Source organism: Anthonomus grandis, chromosome 12, assembly GCF_022605725.1.
Source record: "Anthonomus grandis grandis chromosome 12, icAntGran1.3, whole genome shotgun sequence".
NCBI lineage: Eukaryota > Metazoa > Arthropoda > Insecta > Coleoptera > Curculionidae > Anthonomus > Anthonomus grandis.
In genome coordinates this window covers 5,228,452-5,252,175 of record NC_065557.1, presented here as the reverse complement: position 1 = coordinate 5,252,175, position 23,724 = coordinate 5,228,452, and the positions used below count along the sequence as shown (strand labels likewise).

Sequence of the window (23,724 nt, the reverse complement as noted above, 5' to 3'; positions counted from 1 at the left end):
TATTAGTCTTGTTTTGTGTATATATTTGGTGTTATTCTAACTACTGGCTAGTGAAGACTAAAGTTTGAACTATAAAGAGCAGCAAAGTGTTGTACCCTATTTTACAAGAGCATAATATATGCAATTATACTTGTTTTCTAGGTAAGATTTTTACTTCATTTTTCATTTGCTTGAAACTAGCATTCTTTCTATTTATTTTTTTCTCTTTTTAGTCAATTCATTATGTTTACCTCTGGGGCCCAATCACATTGAAAAAAATTAAGACAGTAAAAGATATCGGTTTCCCAAAAATGGCCAGGAGATATACAATATTAAACCAATTTATCCATGGACCAAAATTATAATTCGTACTATGTTTGTGATAATCATTTTGAAATTTCTTCTAAAGGCGGGAACAGACTAAGCAAACATTGTTGAGCAACAGTTGATCAACTCGTGAGTTGGCTCAATTTATACGTGTTGCTCAACAGTTGCGCAACTGTTGCATGATGTTCGCTTCCGAGGCGGTACATCAAAGGAAATGTTGACCAACAGTGCGTCAACAGTTTCGCCGGTGTATACGTGCGCAAACTTGTCAATATGCGTTTAGTTTAATTCAGGCATTCGAGAGCGGTACATCGGCAGAGTAACGTTCAATTCATTTGAAAATGTCGCACGATTGGTCAGAAGACCAAGTTCTAAATTTGATAGAGCTTATAAGGAAACATTCAAATATATGGAATCCCGAAAATGAAGCTTATAAAAACAAAAATAAACGAACTGACGCATTCAATATTATAGCGACCGTTCTAGAACTATCCCGAGAAGAAATTGAGAGGAAATGTACAGTTTTGCAAACCCAGTTTAGACGGGAATGTGCAAAAAGCGTCACAAAATCTGGCCAAGGAACAAATGAATTATACGTGTCCCGTTGGTTTGGATATAAACATTTAATGTTTTTAAAAGACAAGAATATACCAAAACATACAAGGCGCTCAACGCGGACCCTAATCTTTAAAATGTTGTCAATTTCGAACACACTCTCCTGTTCTTTGGGGACGAGGAATCTGATGAGGTCCGTGGATCTTCGTCGGCCTGGGCCGGTTTTAAACCAGTCCAGTTCCTCCGGCTCAAATCCCTTCGACCTCTAACTTAAAGTTTTGGTCAAGTCCTCTCAATATCACGTTTAGCTTCCTATCCTCCTCAAGGAAGAAGGTTACATTTTGAGATGGAAGAATATTTGAAATGGAATTCCATTCCCTCCTCCTTGAGAAGACCTGTTAATGCTCGGTGGTCATTTAGAGTTTTGGGGAATAGTGCTAATCCCAGTCTGTCTTTTTGCACTTTTACAATTTTTTTTTTCACAAAATAACTTGTATTTTGCGGCCCAGTTTTTTGTGTCTCTTAACACTACTTTTGGGACTTTATTTATATTTGTGATGGGATCAATGCTCTTCCCCCTGCCCGCCAAGGAGAGGATATTTAAGGGCATGTAGAGTGGATTTTTTTTTAACTTTGGAAAGGGATTTTCAGTGGAGTTTTTGGTAGGACCTGAAGCTGACGATGTTTAGGGGCCTCGCTCCCTGTTTATGGTTATCTCAGGGTAAACCGGTTCCGAGGCCGGCTCGTCTCCGTCTTGTGAAGGCGGAGACAGGCCCGCGTCTTCCCTGGTTCTTTTATTTTTGTGTTGTACTTTTTGATTTTTATCACTAGCCAGACCCCCCTGATCTGTTAGTTTGGAGTTTTTTATGGTAAGGGTTTCATTTTGGATCAGCACCTCCCCGAGTTTACCTTTCAGGTCCGAGATCTGCCCATTGAGAGATTGATTCTCTGAGATTAACTTATTAATCTTCTATTCAAATAGTTGTATTCTCTCAATGATCTGAGAGTTTTTAAGCTTAATCTCATTCATCTCGTTAGCATTGTAATTTGTAAATCTCGTTTTATAAACCCGAATTTTCTCCTCGAGTTTGCGTACTCTCTCCTCGCTTTGCCTATCTTCCGCACTCCTGGGTGGCGTTTTGCCAGTTCCCAGGTCGGGGTTTGGTGTGGTTTTGATTGTTTTGGAGGATAGTCTAGGATACCGATTGATTAAAGAGTCTTGATGAGTCAGTTTATCTGATTTTGTGAAATTTCAATAGACTTGGCAACTCTGTATAATAGACCTGATTTTTCTACTAATTGTTGCTACATTGTTAGGCCTTTAAGGTTGTTTTTTTTTGCTAATTTCAGGCGACAAGGAAAGTGACAGCTGTCACTAGTTCGATAATCTGTCACCACGAACTTATAACTATACATGGACTGCCAATTCAATGAAAAGTAAATGACCACTACTAGGGGGCCGCCATTGTGCGTGATTGTGTCCTTTCGATGTTGGTCACTCTGACAAATTTTAATTGTGCCAACTGTAGGGAAACAAAACATCTAAAGTTTTTGAGAGGTTATGTTTACAAAAATACAAAATAGAAAGTTACATATTGGTAAGAATTTAAGATAGTTGAGTTAGATCTGTGATTTTTCTGGTCCTTCTTTAAGAATTTCATTAAAATTTATGAAAGAAAGTAATCCTCACCTAAAATGAGACAAAGTTTCAATCAACTTAGAATAGATGCGTGCACTTTAAAATATTTGTTTTATCATTCTGATAATCTTGAATCTTATAAATCCTAATACCATGAAAATCCTGATATTCATTTAACTTTTTGCTTGTATTTACTTAACAAATTCAGTTAAAAACACTTATTTTCTTTCTATTTTTACTATTACTTTTTTAAGTTTTACTTTCCTTCCATGTACAGTGTTTCCACATCCACATTAATAGGTACAACCATATATAAGAATCAAAATATAGATGATTTTATGAGGGTTTGTAATTATTAAGGGTTTATATAGAAAAAATCTATTATTCTGTCAACAACTCAATATATTATTCTATTATAAACAACGCAGACGGACAATTCACAATAATTCGGTTTTGAGAAACTGAACCAAATACCTTTAAATAAAGATGGTGATACATTATTCACGTATTAAATAAGGAGAAAGATACATCGCCTGTTCCAGACGATATACCCTAGCGTCGTTTACAAATCGTCAAAAACTAGGCAATCCGCTATACTCACACGTCAAATGTCAACTTCATTACCGTTATTTAATATATTTTTTGTTGGCAACACAAAACATTTTCAGAGTGACCAACATCAAAAGGACACAACCACTATAAAAATGGCGGCCACCATGCAGTGGTCATTTTTGGGTATCGCGGCCATATGCATTAGCAGTCCAGGTATATTTTTAAGTTCGTGTCTGTCACTGTTACTTGCATTAATTGCTGTTTCCAAAAACATTTTATAAATATATGTAATGTAATGAATGTTTATTTTTATAAACATTCATTACAAACAAGTCTAATCAGATTTATCACTTAAGTGTCATTTAACTTTAGTCTTTTAATGCATCATTTTAGCTTAATCTGGCCAAACTAATCATAATTCATTCAAAATTCGTGAAATTTCACTGATTTTCACAGCCCTGTTTAATTTTGGTATATAGATGGTTTTTCAAAAACGGTTCCTGTGTTGTTAGGCCCTTAAGGTTTGGCTGGTAACTTCACGCAAAAAGGAGACGTGACAGCTGTCACCGTTGCGACGAAGTGTCACTCCGTTTTTGGCATTTTTCTTACTAAAGCTGCCAATTTTTTAAAAATATTTTAAAAATTATCACACAAACCGAGCGAAAATGGCCCTATCTTTAATGCTCAGAAACGGCCCGAAATTTCGAGGTAACTATTGACAGTATTTTCCCCTTTCCGGAAAACGAACTGCAAAAGTCGAAAATTACATAACTAGGATTGAGAATGTTTTGTTTTGAACTATTTTTTTAGGTTTGGCGGCCAGCGCTCTGCCACGATGCTCCTTCCAGATCCAAAAAACCCAAAATTTCACCCATCTAGTCGTAAAAACTAACACAAAACCGCTGTCGCTTGCCAATAAATGCAAACTGCAATTTATTAATGTGGCCCAACAAACTAAAAGAAATATGTCAATGGACCATGGTAAACTGTGGACAATAGAGAAAATTGTGTCTGTTTTGTTGCTGGGAATTGTTCCAGCCACATTTTTCACCCCACATAAAATCTACGATCATTTGTTTGCTGTCCTGACAGTTCTGCATTTCCATTGGTAATAACTCAATAAAAATACTCCCAACTGTTCAATTATTAAGTGATTTTCAGGGGTTTTGAGGCTATTGTGGTGGATTATATCCGGCCCATTCTTCTAGGGCCACTAATCCCGAAATTGGCCATGCTTTTACTGTATGTAGTTTCGATTACCACCCTCGGAGGTCTTATTTATTTCAATGAAACCCAAATTGGTATCGGATGTGCTTTCAGGAGATTGTGGGCCCTTACCGGGACTCCTTGCGACAATGAAGATGAAAACGAGAAGAAATGAAATGTTTTGAGTATTGTATATTATTTTTGTTATTTGTAAATTGAAATTTTGTTGTGTTAAATTGATATGATTGAGTATTATTATCATATAATAATAAATTATTTAAATGATTTTATCTAGTATTTTCATAAATCAAAGGTTTGGCAAGGGTCACAGAGTCATTATTCAATCAAATTTTTCCCACTTGTCCAAGTTAATTACTCTGAGAGCTGTAATATAAATCTCACAAGCTACAGTCAGGATTAAGGCTCTAGATAGACGTAGATACTATACATCTATATAGAGATATACGACGATAGAGAGCTAGAGCCTTAATGTTACTTTAATATTTTTTTGTAATTTAATAGTGCCTAACTAGGTAGTAGTCATTGTTGAAAAGCCTAAAGCCGCGTATCCATCTGACAAACGGAACGTTTAGAAACATTTGCAATCGTTTACAAACACGATGTTTATCCGGTGGATACGTCGGTCACTCACATTTGCAAACGTTTGTCACTGTTCCGCGAAAAGTCGGTAACTTCAAGGATTTGACTTGCTTGTGGATTTCTGCCTGATTTCAGTGGAGACGCGATATTCTACGTTTGTAGATAAATAGATATAACCGATTAGTGTTTGTTTACTTGTATTTAGTGTTTATAAAAGTTGTGGTTGAAGTGATTGATCAATAACTCGAACAATAATCATTATTTTTTAATTTAATTTGTTTATTTACGATGAATATTACTATGGAATGGGACCACGAGCAGTGTATTTAATAAATTTAAATAGACAAAAACCGGAACTATAGAATGCCAGACATGGTTTTTATTATAATAAAATTAAGAAACATGACGCCTGGGCCGATATAGCCAAAAATATGAATGCAACCATCGATATTGTAAAGGCAAAAATAGGCTCGTTGACAACTTCATTTAGAAGAGAAAGAAACTCAAAAGTTTGGGAACAGGAAAAGGTCTGTATATTTAGTGAACCTGTTTTTCTTGTTTAATATTTTTTGACATCAAAGTTGGAGGAGGTTCCAGCATCAAAATCTCTTGGCAACTCGAGTAAAATTTTTGAATAAGCTACTCCTGTCCGTTTTGATTACTTTTGATATCAGAAATCAGCTGCATAGAAACTCTAGTTTTTAAAAAATGAGACACCCAAAATCTATGTTTCCTTCTTTTCTTTTTCTATTAGTGCACAAAATACTAATGCAGCACAGGCGGCAAGTTTCTTTCTAATTAATGGGGCCATTTTTACAATTTTTCTGTTTTCGGTTTGTCTCAAAATAAAAAAAGACCTGGATACGCGACAAACGCTCTCAAAACTGCTTTGTGAACAATTTCAAACATGTGCTGATCGGTGGGTACTTCGTTTTGCAAGTGTTTATCAATATTCGCAAACGTTTACAAATGTTGCTACAAATGTTAATGCCAGTAGATACGCGGCTTAAGGACATATATTAGCAAATGACAACTGTCATATTTTATGGTGTTATTCATTTGTATATTAGTAAGCTTAATTTGAATTTTTGGCGCCAATTATATTGTAAACTCATTTGTGTGTCGAATATCTCGCATTCCTAAGAAATTATTAAGGAAAGTCCATTCTGAAGTGAAGTCAATGATATAAAAATTTAAAAAAAAATAAACATGCTTTATTGTTATTAACAAAGCTACCCTAAATTTCTACCACTAAACTTAACCACTACACCCCATAGGCCCATACACGCTCGAGTTCTAAAACAATACATAAGAACAACAGAAAAAACTACATAAAAAGTAAATTAAATTCCACAATTATCCCCTCAAGTATAAGACAGCAAAGAATTCTAACCATAGAAACAAATCAAATAAAATTCAAATACTGTAAACTTACACTTAGGGAAAATTAGAATGTGTCGACGTAGTATTCATCCAGTGAATAGTAACATTTTTCGGTCAAAAGTATTTTCAATTTACGTTTAAAAGTGTCAATACATGTTGCCTCCCTGATTCCACCTGGTAAACGATTGAAAATTTTGATTCCCTCGTAGAAGATAGATTTTTTAGTTAATGTGAAGGAGGGGATTGGAAGATTTAGATCGTTCACTTGACGCGTTAAGTAACTTGGATTTGGGGTTATAAATTTAAAGCGATTTGCAAAAAGTAAGCAGGCCACTTCCTGAATGTAGAGGGAGAAGGCAGTGTGTATGCCCAGCCTAACAAATAATGGGCGACAGGAATCTCTTGGTTTAGCCCCACAGATGTAACGTACAGCACGCTTCTGTAAAACAAGCAGCATTTGTAGAAGGTAGGCAGCTGCATTACCCCAGAAGCAAATGGCATACCTAAGGTGGGATTCAGTTAATGAAAAATATACAGATCTTCCAAACTCCATGCCAAGCTTCAGGGTAGTCACTCTGACTGCAAAACAACCTGCAGACACCTTTTTGCAAGTACCGAGGATATGCTCTTTAAATTTGAGTTCTCTGTCAATGAATATACCCAAAAATTTTGTATTATCAAACTGCTGAACTACTGAATTAGAAAAAGGCACTTGGTCTAGAGCACACTTAAAACACAATAATTTGGTCTTTTGAGGATTTAGTGACAGCAAGTTTGATTCAAACCAGAGATTTACTGCCTGAAGATCAGTTGCTAATGTAGTTCGCAGAGTGTGTCTGGGCTGTGCCAAAGAAGTGTGGTATCATCGGCAAATAGAGTAAATTTCCCCCGTACATTAAGATTGGTAAGATCATTTATGTATAGGAGAAAAAGTATAGGCCCCAAAACTGAACCCTGAGGAACTCCCAAGGTGATCAGAGTACTTAGATCCTACAAGCACTCGTTGTTGCCGATCTTGCAGATAGGAAGCAAACCAAGAAGATGAAACTCCCCGAAATCCATAATGATGAAGCTTCCGCAGCAGAATTCTATGGCAGACACAATCGAAAGCCTCCGACAAATCACAAAAAACTGCCGCCGAAACTCCACCATCGTTTATCTGGGATTCAAGCTCATGAAAAAAATTAAACATGGCATCATTGGTACTGGTATTTTCACGGAAGCCAAATTGAAGTCTGGTGAGGATGTTTTTGGACTTTAAAAAGGACATTATTTGATTTTTAACCAGTTTTTCGATTGCCTTTGGTAGCGTAGACAAGAGAGAGATGGGACGAAAGTTGGAAGGATTATCAAGAGCTCCACCCTTGTGAATTGGGATAACTTTAGCTGATTTTAGGCAAGATGGAAATATCCCCTTGCTCCAAGAAAGGTTAATTGCGTCAACTAGTGCCTTTAGAGCCGTTTCTGGAAGGTTGAGAAAAATCTTAGCTGAAAGGTTGTATTCTCCAGTTGAATTTTTATTTTTTTCAACATATAGAATATCCTTGAGTTCGTTTAGGTTTGTAGGTATAAAGAAGAAGGAATTTGGAACGTGAATGGCTGGCATAAAGGAAAGAGGATTCACTGAAGGGTTCAAATTTTGCTGAAGTTGTAGAGCAATATTAGAAAAAAAATTGTTAAAATCATTGGGAGAGACTTCAGGGCGTTGTCTTGACTGCTTACCACAATTGTGACGAATATGATTATTAATTTTCCAACTATCCTTATGATTTCGGTTTGATTTTTATCATTGGGAAGAAAGCATCAAAGAGCTTAAAAATTTGTGTGAAAGGAAAATAAATCGAAAATAGAATTCCAGGACTCAAGAGCTGAAAGTTGACGAAACCTTTTAAAGTTATTAATACCAAAAATTCGACCATATCGCTGTGCAGATACACTACATTCCTTTTGTATATTTGCTATTTTACATAGTATGAACTCATGGTCTGATAAAGCGACTGTACACTCCACCGAGTCATCTGAAAAATTTGAACAAATATAGTCAATAGTGGAGCTTGTTGACTGTGTTATACGAGTAGAATCTTTTACATATGTATATTAAATGCCCCCATTAGATGTTCGAGGAGCAGAGTAAAGACAGAATGTTTATCATTAAAGTTGATATTAAAGTCTCCTGTAAGAACTATAAGGCCAAATAAAGGTGCCTCTAACCTTAAAAAGAATTCGTTGCAGTCTCCTAGAGGAGATCTATAAATACAAATTTGTTTATGAATTTGGAGTAAATTACAGTAAATTCAAAAGTCATTTCCTTTAGGAGATGATAAATATAGGAGACGATAATATAGAAAAGTTTTTCCCATCATCAGACTAGAAAGTTACTGTATTTCTCTTAACACGTTCACATAATATTTTTATAATAGCAACTTACCCTACTAAAATTTCGATCTAAAAAATTAGGCTACTGTTGAAATATTTAATTAGAATAATGTCAATTGTAGCCAATACCTTCAACCAAGATTTTGTGAATTTGCCAATTCAGTTTGGAGATTCTATTGACTGTAATTTTGTGTCTGATCATGTACCTTTCCGAGTCAATTCTTTTTTTTATGCCATCGGTTTGCTCTGCTGATCTTTGATTAAATGCTTCAGGTTTTGACGAAATTTCCAATAATTATTCAAAGAAATTTAAGTTTGTGTTACGTCATGTTTTAGCTCATGTAATAAATTTGTGTTTGGAAAAAGCGATTTTTCCTGACAAGCTAAAAGTAGCCAAAGTGATTTCATTGTATAAAAAGGGTGATGCTAATGATTATTCTAATTATAGAGCAATAGGTTTATTATCCAGTTTTTCCAAAATCTTTGAACTACATATTAAAAATTCATAAAATTAAACTCATTTTTTGCAAAATATAAATTACTAAGTATTGCGCAACATGGTCTAAAAGCACAGAAACTGCATTGTGCGATTTTCAGAATTACTTAGTGACTGCCCTTGATAAGTGTAATCATATTTCGGGGCTATTCATTGATTTTTCTCGAGCTTTTGATTATGTAGTTCATAAAATATTAATTTAGAAGCTTCACAGATATGGTGTTAGAGGAACGTTATTAACTCTATTGAGATCGTACCTTCAGAATAGGATTCAAATAGTCACTATTGATAAACAGAACAGCAGGTCTTGCCTCAAGGCTCGGTCCTTGGACCATTTCTTTTTTTAATCTTTGTAAATGATTTTTCAACTTTCATAGAGCGTTTATTACCTAAATTTAGAATTAAAATTATATCTTATACTTATGACACTAATGTCTTAATTGAATGTGATATTATTGATGCTGCAGACTTCTCTTACCAAATGTTCATCAAACTGCCTCTTACCATTATCTTCAATGGTTGTAGAATTTTTAACTTCTTAAACCCTGACATTACAAACTCTCCGAATATATATATAATTTTAAAAGGAGACTTAAGAGCTATCTACTTGAGAAAAACTGCTATAATTTAAATGAATTTTTTTCTTGACTCTACATACGGATACTAGGTACAAACTTAAATGTTATAAGCTTTTCCTTTCCTTTATTTTAAATACCGTATTTTACTTAAATTTTATTTAGTTTACGATATTCGCCTGACCTTTTCTTCAGTTAAAGAACTGTATTTTATATATGTGCTTTGTACTTTTCCCAATATTTCAACTATCAATGCATTAATAAATGACATATCGTGGCGTTCCATTTGTGTGTCACAATAACTCGAGGCAACTGTTTTGAACACTTTATCATTTAATTTACGAGTAAAGGAAGTATTGAAAAAAAAAACAACTAAACTATTTAAATTGTTTATTTACTTACCAACAAACATAAAGCTAATAAGACTGTTTCAAAGTTTCCTTTGGTAGTTTCCTATGGAAAAAGGAACTACCATACACAACAAAGAACGTTCTGTTCCCACTACGAGCACACCCTTTCCGCTTGTTATGCGAAAACGGCCGGCTTAAAAGTGTGGGGTAAACAAACAGGGATATCAAGGGTAATTAAAATAAAACCAAATATGTTTATTTTTATAAAGAATCTATATTGTTCTCACTATAATCTTCACTAAACACAATTAAAAAAAACTGTTTCAAAGTTTCCTTTGGTAGTTTCCTATGAAAGTAGGAGCTACCATACACAACAAAGAATGTTCTGTTCCCACTACGAGCACACCCTTTTCGCTTGATATGCGAAAACGGCCGGCTTAAATGTGTGGGGTAATAAATGAAGTAAGTTGTTCTTTACCCAATAAGTCTTGCGATATAGTCTCTGAGTGTAAACCTGTAAAGAAAACATACTTATATAGTCGTTGTTTTTTGACAAAATTTTAAAAAATGTATATTCTAAATTATCAGAATCCTTTTGGCAAAAAACAGTGATACAACATTTCTAGACGTATCTTCTCAACTTAAATATGTCATCATAGAAAAGTCATCAAATTAAAACTTGAAAAATAAAATGGTAAAACCTACCTCTTGAAGTGTTTTCCCCCTATTGCTCCCTGAAAATAGAAACATAAAAATTTAGTAAAATTATATTAAAATCATAATCCATAAATTGTTTTAAAGAAAGTTCAGTATCCTTTTGGCAAAAAAACAGTGATACTACAGAAACTTCGAAGCATCTTCTCATATTAAATTTGTCATCATAGAAATCGCTTATTGGCTCAATAAATTCTAAAAGTAACTTACCTAAAAACAACTTTTTGCCCAAGAAGAATCTTTTGCTTCAGTCCACGTGTAACTGCAAGAAAATATTAGTGTAATTAATTTTTATGCATAATTATGTGTTTATTATATAACAACAACCATAAAGAGAAATAATTAAAATTTAGATGTGATGTCTAGTACAATCAAAGGGGTTTTAGTACATTGAAATCACACTAGTTATATATTCAATTAAAAGAAGTTTGCATTCTGGTAATTTAGGTTGTGAAAATTGTATTTAAACAGAACGATTACTTAAGCTATGAGCAGATAAAAAGCACTTCTTTCTGATCGTAGGTAAGATCTGAAATATAAAATGCGTTCTGTAGGAGTAATGTTTGAATAACTTTTCCTGCATTCTTGCAGCATTTATGACGAGAGCGAGCCTCATAGTTATGAAACCAGACTATATTTCAAACAATAATTAGATTTTTAGAACAATATTTCAGACAAGGGCGAACGCCTTAAAGAGGTTTTACCCAAATTACATTTATTTATATGATTATGGAAATTCAACCGCTGAACAAATAAGTCTTCCATATCAGATGATCGATTTAAAATTAGACTGTTATAAGTAATATACTACGAGATTATTATTTTGAAGTTTGCAGATAACAGGATTGCAGTGTGATCCTTAGGGAAATCTACATTAATTTGATAAAAAGTTACCAATTTTAATACATCTACCAATTAAGGAACTTTCAACATTCCAGTTTGCCAGAAGCAAGTAATGGCTCACTACATTAGAGGCTTTGGAGTAGTCGAACATTGTATAGCAATAAAGATAAAAATCATATTATTGTTCTAGGGTAATCATTCCCTTATAATTATATATTAGAAAGTGCGTCAAAGTGAAAGTTGTACCAGGCAATTGTTGATATGCTCGCATGTTTCCAAAATTCTTCATATTATCAATCTCAATTGTCTGTTTTTGAGAAACAGGTAAATACAATTTCCAAGATTTAAGTTGCAAGAATAACACAAGCTGACACTACAAATTTGTAGGCAGTAATTTAACAAGATATTATTTTTAAATCCAGACAGTATGCATCCAAATATATCAATGTCCAGGCCGTTTACAGTAATGTATGGATAATCCGAACAGAAAGTTGGCAGACCCCGTTCGGTTTCTAAAACTTTCGGATTATAGAATTCATAATAAATGATTTCTATAATCCGAACACGTTCGGTTTATAGATAACTTTCTTCACCATATAAATGCACTCTCACCATAAAACATATTTGTACATAATGGATTTAAAAACCTTTATTTACATGCATACATAAATGCATAATATGTCAAAATTAAAATAAACTTAACAGGAAATCAAACAAAGAAAATAATTACGATTTTTAAACAAACCAGTTAACTGCATACATAATATGGACATACTTCATTGCCTTTTTATATTTTCTTTGAATAAAATTGTCCAGAGTTCTTTGAACAGATTTTTTGATGCTTAGATCGACAGCCTTCTGTCGAATTTTTCTTAGAAGGATCACTTCATGCAGTGGCAATTCATTCTCTTCCACCTAACCTAGACACTTGTCAAATGAGATCACCGCTTCTTTGCTGGACATTTTCTGTATAAGTTCATCGTTGTTATTAGGTTTCTGATTTTCTCCTGCGACATTAGCAATGATCTCATCATCTTCTAAGATCTCTATCCAAATTTTCCTCGTCATCACCTCTTGCCCATTTTTCAACTTCTGTTTTATCTATCGGATTAGCAGCACGATTCACTTTGTTCACTAACTCCACTAGATCAGGTCCTTCATCTGACAAAATAGAATCACATATTTCTTCTCGTAAAGCATGCAGCGGTATCAAATCTTCATCCCATTCATCCATGTCCTTGGCGGAAAGAAGTTGACACCACGATTTTCTCACCAGTTTTTTAGGCACTTGCTTCCAAGATTCGGCTAATGCAAACACAGCATCCTTAAGCGACGCATTCTTTAAACATTGCGCAATGTTTTCATCATCTTGTACAAGTACCTCTTGCAGCAGCCTTTTTCGATATGTGATTTTTATATTTTGGATTAGATTCTGGTCCATCGGCTGAACCAGGACAGTGCAGTTAGGTGGAAGAAACATGCCTTGAATATTACCATCATGGCTGGCTAGTTCTTATGGCCTGGTCTGTGAGCTGCAGCATTGTCCAGTAATAAAAGGGCTTTCTCTTCAAAATTATTAATTCGAAGATACTTTTTTACGAATTCACTGTGGAACCATTCTTCGAAGATAACTCGATCAACCCATTTTTCGTTTCGGTAACAGACAGGTAGGTTGCTGTTTTTGAATGGTATTGGATTTTATGATTAACCGATCACAAGCAACCTCAACACTTATGTCGGCCACTTGCATTTGCGCATTAATGTAGTTCGGTCTTTACTGATTTTACGACCCGGGGCACCTTTTTCGTCTGCGCGTGTACTAATGTCTTTTCAGGAAGACCGAGTTGCTCAATTTTTTATTTGAGTTCTATACGAAAGGGTTCCACAGCATTTTCGTCACTCGACAGCTTTTCCCCGGTAACTTTCAACCATAAAACACGTCAAAACAACTATAAAATCATGCAACGTCTTGCTGCAAGAACAAACTTACAATTATGTACTACTCAACGTACCAACAGTTCCGATTACGGAATTCACGGTGTTCAGATTATGGAATCAATTTTACGCAATTGGGGCGTTCGGATTATACGGGGTTTGTACTATCCATACATTACTGTACTACTTTCAAAACTTTAAATACAATAAGTCTCAACAGAGAATATCACTACCTTTCTTCGAAAATAAGCGAGGACAATCTATTATAAAGCTTTTAACAACTTTGCAGATATAGCACAGATTAAACCTCTTCACATACCTGGAGGAACCTGCTTTGGACATGTTCCAGAGCGTTTGAGAAAACCAGGTACTGTAATCCTAAAGCATTCAAATTTTCAATGATAATCTTTGTTATATGATCAGAAAATGATAGTCCAAGACCTTTTACACTAGTCACATACTGCAAGGCCTCCTTGAATTAATTTTACACTCAGTTTTAGATTTCTTTGTACCATAGAAAGGAACACTAGAATTGATTAAACCATTCAGAAATAAGGCAATTGCCAAGCCATTCAAGCAGTGAATTCACATTCAAAATGTTTATTCCTGTTCTTCACATTTGAAGTGCTCAACTAAATATACTAAAATTATTACCCAGGTAATAATTTAGATACAATTTATGACATGAATAAAAAGTACTAAAAATGCAATAAAAACTTAGCAAATTAATAAAATGTAGTTGTAATTAAAATGTCTCTTATTTTATTTTTAAATCTGCAGTAATTCCGCTTTTTAAGTAAAAAATTTGATAGACGAATAGCCTGGACCAGTTTGACACCTCTTTGGATGCCAACAGATTATAACAAGATCCTCCCTTTTTCATGTTTAGTATGAATGAACTTCATGGAACTCTTTTTATATATAGTAAATTTTACAATACAAACAAGAGGGATGAAAGCTAAAATTCATTATCTAAGCTAGAAGTATTTAAAAATGTACCCTGTCAAAAACCTTTGGAGAATCAGCATAGACAGACTCCAATGCCTCCCTACAGAAACCAAACTGACTTTTCACTTCCAGGTCAGCTAATCATACATCATATTATCAACCAGTTTTCCAATAGTACCAGTTTTAAACAAGCCAGAATTTCTTCAAAAATCGAAATAGAATTGAGTCAGCCCCAGATGAAAACTTTGAAGGAAGTTCTGCCATTTTATTGAATAATTTATAAATTGAGTGTCAGGAATGGGTTATTAGCAAACAAGCAATATCTTAAACCGTATCAGCAGTAACCATAACCATACTGTTAGGATCAGTAACAGGATGTTCGATTATCTCTCAAATGATACCAGAACCGGTTTGAATTTTGCAAAAGTGAGTGAATTACAAATTACAATTTAATTTAGGCATTAATTTAAAAAAATGTGCCACATAATTTGAACGAGATCAATGGCAAACTGTATCCTGCGTTTCCAACCCAGAAAATCATGAAATTGACCAACTAGAGGATAAACAGGAATAATTATTTCCCAGCATTGTTGCGCAAGATTTTTTATGAATTTTTAATAATCTTGCATGGGATAATGCTGGGGTTAGTATTGAGAATAAAACTCACCTGTTATTGGTAGTTTTTCTCCCCTCATTATTCCTTGAAATCCTGTAAAGAAAAAAACAGAACTCAGAAATGTTTTATATGAATATAATTAAAAGGGTACTAAAGTAATTCAGTATCCTTTTGGCAAAAAACATCGATATTAATAAAACATCTTCAATAAAAAAACTCTCATCATTTTAGTGATTTTTTTAACAATGTTCTAAATAGTGTAAGACTTACCTCAATATCTCTGCTTCTGCATATGAAAGAATGGTCATCCAGAGACCTGAAATAAGACAAATTAAAAATCTTCGCACAATATGTTAATAAAAAAAAAAACACTTAAAGAAAACGTCAGATGGCCGTTCTAGAATAGCATCAAGATGTTAATCAGAACAGGTCTGTGATAGAACAATCATCATGCAAATTTAATGGTTTCCTTAGTTTAGTAAAACGAATTATTTAATTACCTCTTCAAACGGAGCAGAACACAGTCTTGGACGCATTTCTTCTGGAGAACTAAAAAAAAATATGGGTTAAAACTGTTATAAAACAAACTGCACATGCAATAATTATTTAAATGAAAAAATCAGGTTTGGTTTATCGAAATCGTCTTCAAATATGTGTCAGAAGACCGTCGTTGTTATCATCATGCGAAGTTTCAAGGTGCAATTAAATAAACATACAAGAAAATTACCTTTTTTTCGGTCAAATATCCAGTTTCAAATGGTGGCAGTTTCACCTGAAAAAAGAGAGCATTCATAAGGCTTTCGATAAATTAAAAGGAAAATAAAGATTTGTAATTTAGAGACGTCAGATGGCCGTTCTAGAATAGCATCAAGATGTTAATCAGAACAGGTCTGTGATAGAACAATCATCATATGAGAAAATATGGCACTAAATCGAACAGGTTTCTTTATTTTCTATGAACGATTGCTTTGGTGAATTTGAAGTTTCAATAGAACTTACCTTGAAAAATTGGAGATTTTTGTCCTTGGTCGCTTGATGAATTTTGTAGGAGTGTAAGTAAATGGCAGTTAACCATCTGTTTAACCTGGAAAATAGAAATTGTTTAGTATAATAGGGTTTTAAATAATTAAATATAGTTAAGAGTTGTTTTTTTTTAAGGTCAGAAACAAACCAATCAGTCACCAGTTAATCAGACTGGGGCGGTAATAATAGTCATCATTATTTATTTTAAAAAACTCTGGATTCTTAACTAAAAACTCTGATAACATGATTTTGTTTGGATGTATAGGATTTTACTGGAATAATATGAAGAATTGCTTTAAATGCCTGGAAAGTGAAGTCTTACTTCGAAAGTGAAGGAATCAATTTAAATGCAAAAAAGACTTTAAATGGCAAGAAAAATAAGAAATGAAAACATGGAAATCACGATAAATGACGTCAAATGCCTGAAATAACTACTCATTTCATTTCTTTGTAAAATATGTAGTTTCTTCTTCATAAACTTAAAAATTCGAATCTTCATCATAAATAAGAAATACGCCAAATGCCTGGAATAAGTGAAGAATTACCTAAAAGACAAGGCGAAAAGTGATAATCCACATACTACAAAAGAGCATAGGACTTTTTTTGATTATACACTCGCCGGCACAAAATTCCGCCACCCTGAAATATTGGCCAAGTTTGATGTTTTATAAATTTTTTATTTTTTATCAGATTCTCACGATTTCAGTTTTCAGTTTTTAGATACATTTGTTGTGATTTTTTAAAATCATTTTGTAAAGTAGCATTTTTCGATTAGGCTATATTATACACGAGTAAAACAAACTGTTGTTTTTTCTCGTAATTTTAAAAGACTCTGTAGGAAAATTAAGGTGGATAATTCTGTTTACATACTGTTCCTTGTATGTTTGATGTATTCTAAACATTTCGATTTTTAATTCATTCCATTATCTCATTTCTGCTGCGAGCTGCAAATATTTTATTAAAACGCTGATTTGAAGCGTATTTTTATTAGGAGAAACAAACACTAGGTATATCATAAAGTTAATTAAAAAAAAACAATCTTAATAGTGTGTATTTCCTCCTCTCGCAGCAATAACAGCTTGCAGTCTTCGCGGCATCGAATGAATAAGGTTCCTTATTCTTTCTTGAGGAATAGCCTCATAGTGTTCGGTCAGCGCTAGTCGTAAGTCTTGTAAGGTTTGTGGTTGTACAGGACGACGACGAACGGCCCTTTTAAGTTGATCCCAAAGATGTTCTATTGGGTTGAGATCCGGGCTACATGCGAGCCATTCCAATCTTGGGAGTCCAATTTCATCCAGATATTCGCTCACTACATATGCAACGTGAGGTCTAGCATTATCATGCATTAATGTAAATTGGTTTCCAATGAATGGAGCAAATGGGACAACAACTTCTTGAAGGATTTCCTCAATGTAACGGTGGGCGGTAAGAGCTCTATTTTCAACAAATACAAAATTGGTGCGTGCGTCGGTAGAAATACCCGCCCCTAATCATGACTGAACCGCCACAATATGAGATTTGTTCTGAAATGGTTCAGTCAGCATATCATTCATTTCTACGTCTGTATACCCGCTCACGACCATCCGGCGTCCTTAAACCCTGGATTCATCTGTGAATAGTACGTTTGCCCACTGTTCTACTGTCTAGTCCACTCAAAATGCGATCTTGTAAACCTCAGTCGGTGTTGTCGATGCCGAGGAAGTAATTGTAGACATCTTGCTGGCCTTCATGAATAAAGTCCAGCTTCTGCTAATCTTCTACGTATCGTTCTTTCACTTACACTTACTCCATGAAGTATTCGCAAGTCATTTTTTAGACACACAGCAGTAGATCTTTGATCTCTTAAAGAACTAATGGTGACAAAGTGCAGTGGTCATTCTCCTTCTGCCAGAGCCTTGTCGTCTAGTAAAAATTCCCGTCTGTAAATACCTATTCCAGGCATCTCGACCTGTAGACCGCGGAAATCTCAGAGTACGGGCAACATAACTTTTGCTACGGCAATCCTCTATTAACGGAATAATTCTACCCACGTCTGCTGGAGTTAATACCATATTGACACACAACAAATTATAATAGTGACACTGCAAACTTTATGTCACATTAAAAAATTATAAAACATCAAACTTGGCCAATATTTCAGGGTGGCGGAATTTTACGCCGGCGAGTATAGTAATCTCTCTCCTACATGTTCCGGCAAAAAGGTTAAACATATCAAAAAACAAAAATTGACTTAAAGTGATCCTTGGTATTTACTGAGTGATTAGAAAACACCTTAATATGATGTAAAAGAATAATGGACTTACCTTAAAAATGATCATTTGACTGCCAATTCCAAGGTAAGCTCTCCACTGCAAAATATAACCCATACATCCTGAAAAATTAAAAAAATATTAATATAACCCAAAAACTAAATCAGTTCTTTTTTACAGAAACTTTATTCAGAAAGAAACCAATCAGTCACCGGTTAATCAGACTGGGGCGGTAATACAAAATCATCATTAAAATCCCAAAAAAAAAAATACACCCAAGAAAATGCATGAAAATTACCTTGTTTTGGTTCGCCTTTAGGTGCCCCTCATTGTTCACCCTGAAAAATGAAAACAACTATTAATTAAATACACTCTTAAATGATAAAACTTTTTTTTGTTGAACTATTATAGTCATACACTAGTGTTGGAATCAAATAAAGTCATAAATTGGATCCGTGTTTATAATCATGAATTAATTATATTAGTTTGTTATAGAATTGAAATTGTACTTACACTGTGGTCTAGAAGCAGATTGTGGCCAGAAAAGGACCTGCAATAAAAAAATATGGTATTTAGAATTGATTAAGCAATTGAATCCATTAAGAATTGTGATTTATAGTTATTTCAGGCCTGTTGAGCTTAAATTACAACTGTCACGGTGTCATACAGTGTAGGAAGTATATCATCATAAAACTTTTCACTAATTAATTTATTTATCAAAAGAATTAAAAGAAGCAAAATTGACTTTACTGGTTTTATGGTTTACACAATAATCGTTTAAGAAAATATAAGGTTCCTTCTATACAGGGTGATTTTCAACCTATGCGCATAAACTTGGGAAATGGTAGAGGAAGATCAATAATGAGAAAAAAATTTAGTAAAATATTTTTGGTTTCCGAAATAAAGTTAAACAAATGTCAACAGAACGTGTATCAGACGAACTTATTTTGTTTATTAATAACTGATAGTAAACAAGTCATAATGTTTGGAATCTTTAGCAGTACTTAGTTTGTTGGTGGCTGTGATCGTTTTCGATCGTTATTTTCACACGAACAAAATAAAAGCGTCAAATGTAGTGGCGCACATTTTTATAAACGAAAAACTTGTCGACATGGTTTTGGTTTACGGAGCAACGCATCAAAATGCAGTGGCAGCAGCTGATCTGTATGTCCAAAGATTTCCCCGAAGAAATCACCCGAGACGTGGGGCTTTCTTACGTGTTATTCAGCGGGGTAGAGAAAGTGGCAATTTGCGGCCGCGGCCTGGACAAGATGGAGGAGCTATTAGACCTAGGCACATTCTAAATCTGGAGGAGGATATTTTAGAAGTTATCGAAGAACAACCTGAAATTAGCACTAGGACAATTGCAGCGCGATTTGGAATATCGCAATCTACAAGTTGGCAAATTTTAAGGCACGAGTTGCTGTACCCGTTTCATGTGTGCAGAGGGTACAAGCCCTACTTCCAAGAGATTTGCCGCTTCGAGTACAATTTTATGAGTGGTTGTTACATCACAGTTAAGTCCAAACTTTACCATGAACATTTTAGTTACGGATGAGGCAAATTTTACGCGCAATGGAATTTTCAACTTTCATAACACTCATTACTGGGCTTTGGAAAATCCGCATATTACACGGAGAACATACTTTCAACAACGTTTTTCTGTAAATGTATGGGCTGGAATTCTGAACGGGATGCTCATCGGACCTTTTATTCTGGAAAATCGTTTGACTGGTGCTCGGTATTTAGAATTTTTGCGCAACAATTTACCAGTGCTCCTTGAAATTGAGAATCTCAACGTTAGGCAGAACATGTGGTTTCTTCATGATGGTGCTCCACCACATTTTTCACGACCAGTGCGACAACATTTAGATAGTGTGTTTCCCGGAAGATGGATAGGCCTTGATGGTGCAGTTGGGTGGCCCCCTCGCTCGCCTGACCTTAATCCATTTGACTTTTATTTGTGGGGTCATATGAAAACAATGGTGTATGTAAACGAAATTGATACTGAGCAAAAGTTACGACATCGCATAAACGCTGCCAGTGACGCAATTCGCCTACAGCCTGGTTTGGCCGCTTCATGGATTGATTACGAGCTCAAGTCTGTATCGAAAATAATGGAAACAACTTCGAACAGTTGATTTAAATTAGTTTAAATTAAACACGTTAAAAAATACACGTTTTTTATTTAAAAAAATATGGATATCTCCAAAGCTAAAAATATTTTACTACATTTTTTTCCATTATTACTCATCAGCTATCATTTCCCAAGGCGCATAGGTTGAAAATCACCCTGTATATGTGACAGTTTAGGCACTTATCAATTTATCTTGCAACAAAATTTGATTTCAGTAAATATTTGTTTATGGTGTAGATCAACTTGACTTATAGATCTTTTTTATTGGTTTCCCCAGCATCCCAAGTATTAATAAGCGACTATGCACTTGTTGAGTCTGTGATTTCTTATGGGGTTTTAGTTTAGGGTAAAGCAGGACCTACAGTAATTACCATACTACAAGTTGTACAAAAGTGAATAATTAAAATAATGCTTTTTAAAAGAAAAAGGTATCCATCTGAAGTACTGTTCAGAGAAAGTAAGTAGTTTATTAAATATTAACCAAATATATATATATATTTATGCCGAAATCAAATTACTATAAGGAATGAGCCATTTCAAAAACACAAGAAATGCCGAAGAATAAAAACTAGCACTTCAAAACCCCAAGCATGCTCTGTTAGAATCATATTATATGTTGGGCCATAAGTATTTAATCATGTCTCAATTAATATTAAGACCATAGAATATTTTAAAGTAATAATAGAAATAAATAAGTGGATAATTGATAATAATTAAACAATATCTTATTTAATATAGAATATCTGGTGATGACTAGAAAGAGATATACTTTATTTACTGTTTTCGTTTTGACGGCTACTTTTATTTTTGTTTGATTTATAAACGATTATTATTCTCTTAGTATTCACTTATTCTCTATTATTAACTCACTTCTATTAACTTAAATATTTAAAGGTGCACACAAAGTATTTTAATACCACTGTGCATTGAGTGGTTAGAAATACCACAGGGTGTATTAATGAATGTTGAACCAATTGCTGATTGAGTATTTAGATAAGTAAAATAATTTGGTTGGATTTTTGGTGCTCTGATTTGTGATTAGAATATTCAATCCTACACTTTTCCGGTACAGATTGAGATTGCAATTGGGTTCATCATACAGTATTGGCCATAATAGTTGGAACTTTTGAAAATTTATTATATTTTGTGTGCCTTTTAATTAGCATTTTATTTTCTTTTATAAAGTTGTTGTACACGAAAAACTAGTGTCAATTAATTTAAATGTTGACAAAAATTCAGCACCAGTGGCAGTTCGGAATAAAAATTTAAAAATAGCTGGACAAAATACTTGAACTAAATGATTTTTATTCAAAAACGACATAAAACATAACTTATTGAAACCATATTATAATTAATATTTGGTATGGTAACCCTTAGCATTTATTACTGCCTGCATTCTTCTGGACATTGATTCAATCAAATTTTCAATTATTTGTCTGTCAATGTGAGTCCAGGCTTCAACAAGCTTATGAAATAGTTCATCAGCATTTTTGACTGTTCCAGATGCCCGAATTTTGCGATCCAGATGTTCCCATAAATTTTCAATCGGGTTTAAGTCTGGACTCTGGGCCGGCCACTTTAAAACTGTGATCTTTTCTTGGTCCAACCATTCTTTTACCAATTTTGACGAATGTTTTGGATTGTTATCATGCTGGAATACAAAATTTACTGGCATAGACTCAAATGTGTAAGGCTCCGTTATATTTCGCAAAATATCCCGATACATAAATCGATCCATTTTCCCCACAATTTTATGTATTGGCCCAGTACCATACGAAGAAAAGCATCCCCATACTATCACATTACCACCTCCATGTTTAACCGTAGGTCGGATAAACTTTTTCTTGAGTCTTTCACCTTTCGGTCGTCTTACATAAAGTATTCCATAACTGGAAAACAGATTGAACTTAGATTCGTCACTGAATAGCACTTTTTTCCAATCTTGTACAGTCCAGTTAAGATGATCCATTGCAAATTGTAGGCGTAACTTGACATTTTTCTTCCACAGCAAAGGTTTTTTAGCAGGTCTGTAACTGTTAAGTCCACCAGAACACAATCGGCTTCTTTCCGTTCTTGCAGAGATATTGGAAGGCTCACCTTCATTTAATTTTTGTAAAATTTTGGAGGATGTCATAAAATTCGCCTATCTACACGGGCAGTCGTGGCTTTAGGTCTTCCAGTGCTTTTACCTGGTACCACATTTCCAAATATACGATATTTCTTGAGTTCTTGATATGTCTTTGAGCAATATTACGCTGGCTAACACCCCGATTGTAAAAATCTAAAATTCTTTGGCGAATGTCGCTGGAATAGGCCTTGCCTTTTCCCATGGTAACACAAAATAAAAAGAACCCTCTTGCACACTGGTGTGTCAAGACTGCCTGTAAAATACATCTTTTATAAAAAGTTTCAAGCATTTTGTCCAGCACAAAAATTTAAAGTATTTCTTATTGTCTGAAACAAGATAAGGTTGAAATTTTGGTATGCTTTTTTGTTTACTTATAAATATGTTTATTGATTGGATGTACAAAAATAAAATATAAATTTAAAACATTGGAAAAATTTTAAATTTTTAAAAGTTCCAACTTTTATGGCCAATACTGTATATCAAAAAACCCTGGTAAACAACCTTGGATTTATTTTGTTGGTCCTTTGAGCCGGATTTTTTCAAATGTCACTATTTGCAATTGTTTTATTGGTTTGAAATGAACCCTGCTTTTCTCTAGTTAAGTGGGATACTTTTCAAAGTAAATCAAGATTTTTTTTGGTTACTTTTATGCAGGGTGTCCGGAAATTACGAGTCAGAATTTCTGTGGGCGATTCTACATGAAAAATTAATGCAACAAACGTCTATACAATTTTTTCGAAAACTTAAAATTAAGGGAAATACAGAGTGTTAAATTTTTTTTTCCTAGTATACTGATTTTCCTCAAATATTTGCATGCATGTTAATAGTGTATCTTTGTATTCACCTTATTAATTTGTTCAGAACTTACCACAAAAATTGCCATTTTCGATCTCCTCCATCCCTCGATAACCAGGAGAACACCCTGTAAAAAAAAATCATAATTTTGCCATTTTCTCACAAGTCTACGTTTAAACTACTGTTAAATCAAAATTACTTCAGGCCTGTTGAGCTTTTTACATCTATCATAGTTTTCTAGTGTAAATTAGTGTCATCATTGGAAATTTAACAAATTTATTTAAGACATTACTAATTA

The 23,724-nt window shown here is 34.1% G+C and overlaps 1 protein-coding gene, 1 long non-coding RNA gene and 2 other non-coding genes across 4 annotated transcripts; 1 reads left to right on the top strand and 3 right to left on the bottom strand.

Annotated features, from left to right (window-relative positions):
* Positions 1-3,522: 3,522 nt before the first annotated feature.
* Positions 3,523-4,543, top strand: LOC126743070 (succinate dehydrogenase [ubiquinone] cytochrome b small subunit, mitochondrial). The gene is made up of 3 exons (XM_050450008.1): positions 3,523-3,760; positions 3,863-4,160; positions 4,214-4,543. The coding sequence occupies exons 1-3, from the start codon at positions 3,718-3,720 to the stop codon at positions 4,431-4,433; spliced, it is 561 nt and encodes a 186-aa protein (XP_050305965.1). The 5' UTR covers positions 3,523-3,717; the 3' UTR covers positions 4,434-4,543.
* A 5,522-nt stretch (positions 4,544-10,065) lies between these two features.
* On the bottom strand, positions 10,066-23,717 carry LOC126743073 (uncharacterized). Its single transcript, XR_007662772.1, has 12 exons — positions 23,500-23,717; positions 18,880-18,916; positions 18,665-18,704; positions 18,421-18,488; positions 16,094-16,178; positions 15,822-15,866; positions 15,595-15,643; positions 15,365-15,410; positions 15,146-15,187; positions 10,963-11,014; positions 10,744-10,772; positions 10,066-10,552 (listed from the first exon to the last, which is right to left on the bottom strand). It is a non-coding gene; the product is annotated as an uncharacterized LOC126743073 (long non-coding RNA).
* Positions 16,248-16,320, bottom strand: LOC126743458 (small nucleolar RNA SNORD31). Its single transcript, XR_007662883.1, has one exon. It is a non-coding gene; the product is annotated as a small nucleolar RNA SNORD31 (small nucleolar RNA).
* LOC126743459 (small nucleolar RNA SNORD31) lies at positions 18,550-18,623 on the bottom strand. The gene has a single exon (XR_007662884.1). It is a non-coding gene; the product is annotated as a small nucleolar RNA SNORD31 (small nucleolar RNA).
* Positions 23,718-23,724: the final 7 nt, after the last annotated feature.